Source organism: Nyctereutes procyonoides, unplaced genomic scaffold (genome assembly GCF_905146905.1).
Source record: "Nyctereutes procyonoides isolate TBG_1078 unplaced genomic scaffold, NYPRO_anot_genome, whole genome shotgun sequence".
NCBI lineage: Eukaryota > Metazoa > Chordata > Mammalia > Carnivora > Canidae > Nyctereutes > Nyctereutes procyonoides.
In genome coordinates, this window is record NW_026575125.1 from 76,685,502 (window position 1) to 76,697,520 (window position 12,019).

General features: G+C 39.6%; 1 protein-coding gene across 1 annotated transcript in view; it reads left to right on the forward strand.

Annotated features, from left to right (window-relative positions):
* The first annotated feature begins 5,879 nt into the window (after nt 1-5,879).
* IL1RAPL2 (interleukin 1 receptor accessory protein like 2) overlaps nt 5,880-12,019 on the forward strand; it is a 677,226-nt gene continuing 671,086 nt past the window's right edge. Inside the window, exon 1 of the mRNA XM_055338078.1 lies at nt 5,880-6,297. Within this exon, the coding sequence (XP_055194053.1) occupies nt 5,880-6,297 (418 nt within the window). The remainder of the gene's footprint in view (nt 6,298-12,019) is intronic.

Below are 12,019 nucleotides of genomic sequence, written 5' to 3' on the forward strand. Positions count from 1 at the left end.
GGAAAATTGGACATCCACATGCAGAAGAATGAAACTGGACCACTCTCTTGCACCATACACAAAGATAAACTCAAAATAGATGAAAGATCTAAATGTGAGACAAGATTCCATCAAAATCCCAGAGGAGAACTCAGGCAACACCCTTTTTGAACTTGGCCACAGTAACCGGAGAAGGACAAACAGTGTATGTTCTCATTCATTTGGGGAATATGAATAATAGTGAAAGGGAATATAAGGGAAGGGAAAAGAAATGTGTGAGAAATATCAGAAAGGGAGACAGAACATAAAGACTTCTAACTCTGGGAAATGAACTAGGGGTGGTGGAGGGGGAGGAGGGCGGGGGGTGGGGGTGAATGGGTGACGGGCACTGAGGGGTACACTTGACGGGATGAGCACTGGGTGTTATTCTGTATGTTGGTAAATTGAACACCAATAAAAATTAATTTATAAAATTAAATAAATAAATAAATAAATAAAGAAAAAAAGGAGAGATCACAACCAATACCAAGGAAATACAAACCATTTTTAAAAACATATTATGAGCAGCTATACACCAAGAAATTAGGCAATCTAGAAGAAATGGATGCATTTCTGGAAAAGCACAAACTACCAAAACTGAAACAGAAAGAAATAGAAAACCCGAACAGGCCAGTAACCAGGGAGGAAAATGAAACAGTCATCAAAAACCTCCCAAGACACAAATATCCAGGGCCAGATGGCTTCCCAGGGGAATTCTATCAAACATTTAAAGAAGAAACAATACCTATTCTACTAAAGCTGTTCCATAGGATAGAAAGGGATGGAATACTTCCAAACTCTTTTATGAGACCAGCATCACCTTAATTCATAAAACAAAGAACCCACCAAAAAGGAGAATTATAGACCAATATCCCTGATGAACACAGATGCAAAAATTCTCAACAAGATACTAGCCAATATGATCCAATAGTACATTAAGAAGATTATTCACCATGAACAAGTGGGATTTATCCCCAGGATGCAAGGCTGGTTCAACACTCATAAAGCAATCAACGTGATAGATCATATCAACAAGAGAAAACACAAGAACCATATGATCCTCTCAATAGATGCAGAGAAAGCATTTGACAAAATACAGCTCTCATTCCTGATCAAAACTCTTCAGAGTGTAGGGATAGAGGGAACATTCCATAGCATCTTAAAAGCCATCTACGAAAAGCCCACAGCAAATATCATTCTTAATGGGGAAACACTGGGAGCCTTTCCTCTAAGATCAGGAACACGACAGGGATGTCCATTCTCACCACTGGTATTCAACATAGTAGTAGAAGTCCTAGCCTCAGCAATCAGGCAACAAAAAGAAATAAAAGGCATTCAAATTGGCAAAGAAGAAGTCAAACTCTCCCTCTTCCGAGATGACATGATACTGTACATAGGAAACCCAAAAGACTCCATCCCAAGATTGCTAGAACTCATACAATAATTCGGCAATGTGGTAGGATACAAAATCAATGCCCAGAAGTCAGTGGCATTTCCATACACTAACAATGAAACTGAAGAAAGAGAAAATAAAGAGTCAATTCCATTTAAAATTGCACCCCAAAAGCATAAGATACCTAGGAATAAACTTAACCAAAGAGGTAAAGGGTCTATACCCTAAAAACTACAGAACACTTCTGAAAGAAAATGAGGAAGACACAAAGAGATGGAAAACTATTCCATGCTCATGGATTGGAATAATTGATATTGTGAAAATGTCAATGCTACCCAGGGCAATTTACACATTCAATGCAATCCCTAACAAAATACCATGGACTTTCTTCAGAGAGTTGGACCAAATCATCTTAAGATTTCTGTGGCGTCAGACAAGATCCCGAATAGCCAGGGAAACACTGAAAAAGAAAACCAGAATCAGGGGCATCACAATGCCAGATTTCAAGTTGTACTACAAAGCTGTGATCAAGACAATATGGTACTGGCACAAAGAGAGACACATAGATCAATGGAACAGAATGGAGAACCCAGAAATGGGCCCTCAACTCTATGGTCAACTAATATTCGACAAAGCAGGAAAGACTATCCACTGGAAAAAGGAAAGTCTCTTCAATGAATGGTGCTCGGAATTTTGGACAGCTATGTGCAGAAGAATGAAACTAGACCATTCTCTTTCACTAGACACAAAGATAAAGTCAAAATGGATGAAAGATCTAAATGTGAGACAAGATTACATCAAAATCCTAGAGAAGAACACAGGCAAAACCCTTTTTGAACTTGGCCACAGCAACTTCTTGCAAGATACATCTATGAAGGCAAGGGAAACAAAAGCAAAAATGAATTATTTGGACTTAAGATAAAAACTTCTACACAGCAAAGGATACAGTCATCAAAACTAAAAGGCAACCTTCAGAATGGGAGAAGATATTTGCAAATGACGTATCGGATAAAGGGCTAGTATCCAAGATCTATAAAGAACTTACTAAACTCAACACCAAAGAAACAAACAATCCAATCATGAAACGGGCACAAGACACAAACGGAAATTTCACCAAAGAAGACATACACATGGCCAACAAACACATGAGAAAATGCTCTGCGTCAGTTGCCATCAGGGAAATACAAACCAAAACCACAATGAGATACCATGTCACACCACTGAGAATGGTGAACATTAACAAGACAGAAGATCACAAATGTTGTAGAGGATGTGGAGAAAGGGGAACCCTCTTGCACTGTTGGTGGGAATGTGAACTGGTACAGCCACTCTGGACAACTGTGTGGAGGTTCCTCAAAGAGTTCAAAATAGAACTGCCCTACGACCCAGCAATTGCACTGCTGAGCATTTACCCTAGAGATACAAATGCAGTGAAAGGGCAGGACACCTGCACCCCAATGTTTATAGCAGCAATATCCACAATAGCCAAACTGTGAAAGGAACCTCGGTGTCCATCGAAAGATGAATGGATAAAGAAGATGTGATCTATATACACAATGGAATATTACTCAGACATTAGAAACGACAAATACCCATCATTTGCTTCAATGTGGATGGAACTGGAGGGTATTACGCTGAGTGAAGTAAGTCAATCGGAGAAGGACAAATATTATATGGTCTCATTCATTTGGGGAATATAAAAAATAGTGAAAGGGAATAAAGGGGAAAGGAGAGAAAATGAGTGGGAAATATCAGATAGGGTGACAGAGCATGAGAGACTCCTAACTCTGGGAAATGAACAAGGGTTGGTAGAAAGGGAAGTGTGTGGGGGGTTGGGGTGACTGGGTGATGGGCACTGAGGGGAGCACTTGACGGGATGAGCACTGGGTGTTATACTATATTTGTCAAATCGAACTCCAATGAAAATTATACAAAAAAAAGAAATAAATAAAATATTACTTTGTAAAAGAAAAAAAATAAACAGACTTCCACCCCATTCTATCTTTACATCTCATTTTCAACCTCCCACAACTCCTAGTGGGAACCCTTGCTTCCCATTCCTTATTCTGAAGGGCTGAGAAACCCCTATCCCAGTAACAGATCTCCTTTGTTCCTTCTTTCTATGCTTTGTTTACATAGTCGTCATCATCTTTCTTGTCTTTACTTTCTCTACTCCATTGACTCTAGTCTTCCAGGCCTTATCCATTGAGATGGATCTTATCCAAGTATATATTGGACACATGCAGGCTGCAAGCCTTGCACATGGTGTGATGTCAAATACTAGCTGTATAAACAGCTGTAAACAACAGGCTATTGATATGAGGTATCTTCCGTTGACCAGGGAACTCACTGTAGGTGGATAACGGTGGAGACAGTGGTGTCACAGATGGAGAGAGAAAAAGAGCACTCATTAACTGAGCATCAAGAATAGTATCTTTCTTTGCATTTTTCCTTTTTAAAATTTCCTTACTCTTTTTACCTGGGCTACTAGGATGCTAAGCACCATAATGAAGGATTAACCAAACTTTTAGAATTTTTTATTGTGCACCAACACTCCACCAGATGCTTTCGACCTGGGTTACTTCAAATGCGTCTCCTGAGGGCATTAGGAGGGATAGATTCAACTCCCCCCCACTCCAACTCTGGTCACCCCACCTCTGCCTGGATCCCAAACATCAGCACCTCTAACAGCAGCCACTGCCTGTGCCTATGACCATTTAAGATGAAAAAGAAAGAAACCCTCATTATTTTCTGATACATAATAATAATAAGATAGTAACTTGGATAAAATATTAGTTATATGTGATAATTATTTCCATGAATATCTAAGCAGTGGTTAAGAGAATAGAACCCAGAAACAAGCTGGCTGTGGAACATCAGGCAAGACATTTAAACTTTCCAAATCTCAGTTTGTTCAAATGTTATCTGGGGATGTCTATAATACCTATATTGCCTACATGGTTATTGTGGAGATTGATTAATGCATATAAAACACTTAAGCAGCATGTGATACACAGTAAGGAGTCAAGAAATTCTCCTATTATTAATATTATCATCATTACTACTGTGTTCCAAGTCTTAACTCATTTAAATCTGATAAAAACCTTGTGAGGTGTGAATTTTTTCCTAGTTTACAAGAAACATTCATTCCTAATAGCATTAATTGCAACTATAGTACTAATATAAACACAAATAACAGTGTCAGTGATGCTTCATAAATATGTTCATTTTATAGATGCATGCCAAGATTTTCAGGAGTGGCAGTAACTAGATTATAATATCAATGTAATGTAATTGTCAATATTCTAAAATCACCTCCATTTCAGAGGCGGCATGAGATAACACCATTATTCTTATAATGATACCCATTATTAGGGTAGGTGCTAAAATAACATTGGTAATAATAATAACAACATTAGGGATCCCTGGGTGGCGCAGTGGTTTGGCGCCTGCCTTTGGCCCAGGGCACGATCCTGGAGACCCGGGATCGAATCCCACGTCGGGATCCCGGTGCATGGAGCCTGCTTATCCCTCTGCCTGTGTCTCTGCCTCTCTCTCTCTCTCTCTCTCTCTCTCTCTGTGTGTGTGTGACTATCATAAATAAAAAAAAACAACATTAACATTAATAATAATAACAACATTAATAGCAACAACATTAATTAATGTGATATAATTATGCTATTTTGAGGAGGAGAAAAATATCACACCAGCATTATTAAGAATGGTAGTTACTGTGGTTTTTAAAAATATATAATAATGCAATTAACTGCATTAATGTTTTACCTCAGTTATCCTGATTCTGATCAGATGAAAAGGTTTTCTTAGCAGTATAGAATTAATTTTGTATTATTTTTATTAGTAAATTATTTAATTGTATTATACTTACTATAGCATTTGCAATAAATAATACAATTGTGGCATACATAATAACAATACAATTGTGGTATCCATTATAATAATGATTAATGATACAATCACTTTATAATAATGGATACGATAAAGGTGAAATAAATGCTATAATCAATAATAACGTAAGCACAAATAATGGAGGACAATGATTATCCCCAATTAACGTATCCCCAGTGAAAGGCAAAGCATAGCGCAAGTCTTCCTGGTGGTGCTTCCTGGCTAACTAATATTATAACATTATAATAGTCATTTAACTACAGACAATATTATGGGTATGCTATAATTATGCCCCCTTTACCACGGGGACAGTCAGTACCTGGGCCCAGGGACATATATTAGTTCTTTAATGTTAACCTAGCTGCACATAGTAACATTACGGAACGTCCTATAACCATACCCACTTCTGAGACAGGAGGCGGCGAGGCTAGTGAAATTAGCCAGCATCCGGGCTAGTGAAATTATGCCTATGGCGCTAACGCTACGCAGATGCAGACCCTATGCAGGCAGTGGTCTGAACGGGGCCATTTCCCCGGTGCGGAGGGCCAGGGCCAGTTCCGCAATGGATGGCGCCCCTTTGAGCAATGTCTTGACCTCATCCCTGCAACAGGTACTTAGGCTGCACGCGGGCATCCGTCTCCCCACCCACAGCCCAGGGACTGGCTTCCCGGCCCGCGTCCCCTCGGCCCACAGCCTTCCTCTGCAAACTCTCCCCAGAACATGCTACCTTCTAGCAGTCGCTGAGGAGAGACTCTCCACCAGGCCAGTGTCGTGGACATTTCCTCCTCGAGGCCACAAGAGCCGACCCGCACTCCAGGTGCCCCAGGGCTGCGGTCCCCCCCCCAGGCCAGGAGAAGAGGAGCCGGAAAGGCGGGGGAACCAGGCAGAGCTACCGCTGGGGGCAGCCGAGGGGAGAAACTGCTTCCCCCTTCCTTTCTCGCCTTTGCTAGTCACGGATCTGGATGAGCCTGGCATTCACGGTGCGGACCATGTACACGTTATGAGTGGATGGGGATCGGATACGCTTGGGGTATGGGGTAAGGAAGGGAAGTATTCAGGGTGTGGGAGATGCTCCTGGAGCTGATGTGAATGAGCGGAGGTTATCAAACCACCTTTCCCTTTGGCCAGTCCTGGAACCAGTAATTGCTCCCGGGACCCCCAACTGATTTAAACAGATACATGAAGGATGTTGGCAGCCAGTTTGCTGAGTAGGTATCTGAAGGAACGATGTACTAGACATAGGGCACAGCCATTGCAAAGGCCTGGAAGTTAGGAGAAGCTCTGCTGGTTTTATAAATTACCAGAAGGGCCCTAGCACAGACCAATTTGTGTTGACAAATAATAAAAATAAATATTGACCGACTAACACGGAAGTCTCAACTTTATTTAGCCCTACTCTTCTTTTGTAGGATAGTTACAACTTTATCTGATAAATGTTTATTTAAATATATGATATTTTATATAAGACATATATTAGGATGAATCATTAAATTGTCAGTATTTAACCTTTTGATTTATAAAAACAGAAATTTCATGATTCAGTTATAGTCAACTTACAATTATAATTATAAATACATTTAGTTATAACTATTTTATTCTATAAATATACATTATGGTTACATAAATATAAGATAAATGTTATATAAAATTTGCAGATTTATAAACTATAAGTATGATATGCAGTCTGTACATTTATATGTAATTTATAAAATATAAATATATGCAATCTTTAATATTGTAACAGTTTTTATAATATAGCATGCACCATATATGTATACACATATTACTCTATACTATCATATGTAATTAATATGAAAACACATATATCATGTTGAAATATTTCATAATGGCCCTTCACTGTCCTGAAATGAAATTTATAGGTAATATGACTTACCTCTGCCCCAAAATTGAAAAAAATCAATTTAATATAACCTAAATTATATTAGGTTTAATATAAAGATGATGTAAAAGACAGTTTTTATTGAAATAATGTGTATTGTCGCATGTAAATGCTTGGGAAGTACAGTAGAAGAATAAGCTAGATATGTAGTTAATAGGAATAGTAGTAGTAGTCCAAATAGTAATAGAAGAGACTTGCTGAGTATTGTCTGTGTGCCAGGCACTGATCTAAGCACTTGAAACGCACTGATATATTTAATCCTCACAGCCTCCTGATGGAGCCTGCAGAGGGTTTCCATTATTTCGTTAGCTCCACAGGAATGAGGGGTTTATGATAGTTGAATGATGTGCTAAACTTGGAAATGGAAATAAGTTATCTAAAGAAGATGAGTAAGCCCTAATCAGCACTTACTTTGGAGTCTCCATTTCCTAGTTGACACGGAATTTGATTTGCAATAGGGGCAGCAGCAAAGTGTAGAATTTAAGATGTGGGCTCTGCTTGTAACTTTTAGAACCTTGCTATTTGATGAGTAGCAGTTGTGTCTCTGCCATGAATCAGAACCCTCCCCGTAATGGAGGAGAACTTCGACAGTATCAGAAGTCTCGTCCTGAAATCTGTGTGGCAGTACATGGCATGGAAGCGACTAACTTTGGGCAGAAAATGCTTGTAGACTCAGATTTGCCTGCACTAGGGCTTTGCGTGTGAGAGTTGCAGTGTGCGCATCTATGGGGTTTGTGCACACTTCTAACCATGCTCTTTTAGACCTCAGTTGACTGGAACTCACATCACAAGAACCCTCAGTTCACTGGCTTTTATTCCCACCTCTACTCTCTGTTGTAAGACAAACTTTTAGTCATCACAATAACTTTTCTTCAGGCTACCTATTTATGTGTGCAAGAACCTAAAAGTTGGAAGGAATAGTGGTTATGTCCAGACAGGGATTTGAGGTAAGGATGGGACTGTGTATGGTGGTTAAAGGGGACATTAGCTATATCATCAATACTTTATTTCTTTAATAAAACAAAGCTACTGAAAGCAAATAGGGAAAAAGTTAACATTATTAAATTTGGATGGTAAAAATCATGGGAATTTGCATTATTCTCTTTTGTTCTCTGTGGTTTTGAAATGAAGGGAAACAATCAAAAAGATTGCCAGGGGGAAATTTTCCAGTTTAGCACATATGCAGATTGTCTTCTTGACCAAAGACCTCACCATCAGATAATCTGTTATTGGTGCTTGGTCAGAGCTTGTCTAGTGTAATACCTCCATTTCTTCTCAGAGTAGAAACGGACTTTCTCAGATGTCATGTAAATCTTTTTAAAGAAGCAGAGGAAGAACCCAGGGTTTCTGAAATCTAGAGGTGGACTGAGAACCCAGGATTTGATCTCTTCACTCTGTTATGCCCTTTTCTTATATTGCCCAGTTATTGTTTCAATAACTTTTCAGAAATGACGGGTGTAGGGTGACAACCCCAAGGGCCTGACAAATCCTCAGTCAATTCAGAAAGATTTCAGTCTCATCATGATTCTTTACTTACTAAAATAGAAAGTGGATTTGGATGTCTTAGAAAAGATTTTCAACAATCCAAAGGTTAACCTCCAGCTAATGTAAAAATTAACCAAGAAGTTCACTCTACTAGCACTAAATTGTGCAAGATATCATGGAATGAGAATATAGAAAACCACATTCAGTAAGACCTACTAAGTGTCTGGTCCAGGAGGTGCTTGAGCGATGAAATGAAAAAGGGAAGAAATTCCATGAGCAGAGTGACATTGACTAATGTGCCAATCAATACGGCAGGAAAACCAGGATGCCACTCCCAACTTGACACCTAGGTAAAACAAACTCAGAGCATGACTAAAATTTGGTTGGGAAGGTGTGGAAGGTGGGAGAAATGGTATGAGGGCGCAGACAGGAAAGAGCTGAATGGGTAAGGGCCTGCTGTTCCCTTACAAGGAAGGCTAGGGTAGGACTAGAAGGAGGAGATCAGCCTGTCAACAGCCACGCATTTTGACAGTGTATAGCCTAATTTGGAAGAGCTTGGGTGGTAGACTTGGCGATTTTAGCTGACTTACCAAGGAATTATGAATTCTGGAGCAGGAATTTGGCATAGAGCTTGTTATTCCTGTTGTAAGTGATGCTGGCTAATGGAAAGGTGGCAGTCATTTGTTCTTGTCAACACATTTTGGACATTGGAGCCTGTCTCCTGACATTCCTTTTTTTAAATAATAAATTTATTTTTTATTGGGGTTCAATTTGCCAACATAGAGAATAACACTCAGTGCTCATCCCGTCAAGTGCCCCCTCAGTGCCCGTCACCCATTCACCCCCACCGCCCACCCTCCTCCCCTTCCATCACCCCTAGTTCATTTCCCAGAGTTAGGAGTCTTTATGTTCTGTCTCCCTTTCTGATATTTCCTACCCATTTCTTCTCCCTTCCCTTCTATTCCCTTTCACTATTATTTATATTCCCCAAATGAATGAGAACATATAATGTTTGTCCTTCTCCGATTGACTTATTTCACTCAGCATAATACCCTCCAGTTCCATCCACGTTGAAGTAAATGGTGGGTATTTGTCATGTCTAATGGCTGAGTAATATTCCATTGTATACATAAACCACATCTTCTTTATCCATTCATCTTTCGATGGACACCGAGGCTCTGTCCACAGTATGGCTATTGTGGATATTGCTGCTAGAAACATCGGGGTGCAGGTGTTCCGGCGTTTCATTGCATCTGAATCTTTGGGGTAAATCCCCAGCAGTGCAATTGCTGGGTCATAGGGCAGGTCTATTTTAAACTCTTTGAGGAACCTCCACACAGTTTTCCAGAGTGGCTGCACCAGTTCACATTCCCACCAACAGTGTAAGAGTGTTCCCTCCGCATCCTCTCCAACATTTGTGGTTTCCTGCCTTGTTAATTTTCCCCATTCTCACTGGTGTGAGGTGGTATCTCATTGTGGTTTTGATTTGTATTTCCCTAATGGCAAGTGATGCAGAGCATTTTCTCATGTGCGTGTTGGCCTTGTCTATGTCTTCCTCTGTGAGATTTCTGTTCATGTCTTTTGCCCATTTCATGATTGGATTGTTTGTTTCTTTGGTGTTGAGTTTAAGAAGTTCTTTATAGATCTTGGAAACTAGCCCTTTATCTGATACGTCATTTGCAAACATCTTCTCCCATTCTGTAGGTTGTCTTTGAGTTTTGTTGACTATATACTTTGCTGTACAAAAGCTTCTTATCTTGATGAAGTCCCAATAGTTCATGCTTCCTTTGTTTCTTTTGCCTTTGTGGATGTATCTTGCAAGGAGTTACTGTGGCCAAGTTCAAAAAGGGCATTGCCTGTGTTCCCCTCTAGGATTTTGATGGAATCTTGTCTCACATGTAGATCTTTCATCCATTTTCAGGTTATCTTTGTGTATGGTGCAAGAGAGTGGTCTAGTTTCATTCTCCTGCATGTGGATATCCAATTTTCCCAGTACCATTTATTGCAGAGACTGTCTTTCTCCAATGGATAGTCTTTCCTCCTTTATCGAATATTAGTTGACCATAAAGTTGAGGGTCCACTTCTGGATTATCTGTTCTGTTCCATTGATCTATGTGTCTGTTTTTGAGCCAGTACCACACTGTCTTGATGACCACAGCTTTGTAGTACAACCTGAAATCTGGCATTGTGATGCCCCCAGATATGGTTTTCTTTTTTAAAATTCCCCTGGCTATTCGGAGTCTTTTCTGATTCCACACAAATCTTAAAATAATTTGTTCTAACTCTCTGAAGAAAGTCCATGATATTTTCATAGGGATTGCATTAAACGTGTAAATTACCCTGGGTAACATTGACATTTTCACAATATTAATTCTGCCAATCCATGAGCATGGAATATTTTTCCATCTCTTTGTGTCCTCCTCAATTTCTTTCAGAAGTGTTCACTCGTCATAAGGGTATAGATCCTTTACCTCTTTGGTTAGGTTTATTCCTAGGTATCTTATGCTTTTGGGTGCCATTGTAAATGGGATTGACTCCTTAATTTCTCTTTCATCAGTCTCATTGTTAGTGTATAGAAATGCCACTGACTTCTGGGCATTCATTTTTTATCCTCCTTCGCTGCCAAATTGCTGTATGAGTTCTAGCAATCTTGGGGTGGAGGCTTTTGGGTTTTCTATGTAGAGTGTCCTGTCATCGGCGAAGAGGAAGAGTTTGACTTCTTCTTTGCCAATTCGAATGCCTTTAATGTCTTTTTGTTGACTGATTGCTGAGGCTAGGACTTCTAGTACTATGTTGAATAGCAGTGGTGAGAGTGGACATCCCTGTCTTGTTCCTGATCTTAGGGGAAAGGCTCCCAGTGTTTCCCCATTGAGAATGATATTTGCTGTGGGCTTTTCGTAGATGGCTTTTAAGATGCTGAGGAATGTTCCCTCTATCCCTACACTCTGAAGAGTTTTGATCAGGAATGGATGCTGTATTTTGTCAAATGCTTTCTCTGCATCTAATGAGAGGATCATATGGTTCTTGGTTTTTCTCTTGCTGATATGATGAATCACATTGATTGTTTTACGAGTGTTGAACCAGCCTTGTGTCCCAGGGATAAATCCTACTTGGTCATGGTGATCTAGTCATTTTGCCAGTGCAGGGTGGCCAAAAACAAGTTGTATTGCGAAAAGGAGATAGAGGAGAGAAAGAAGGAAAGAAAAGAGAAAAAGAAAAAAGAAAAAAGGAAGAAAAAAAGAAAAATAAGAGAAGAAAAAGAGAAAGAAAAAGAAAGCAAGGGAAAAAAGGATGGGGGAAGCAAACAGAAATCAAAA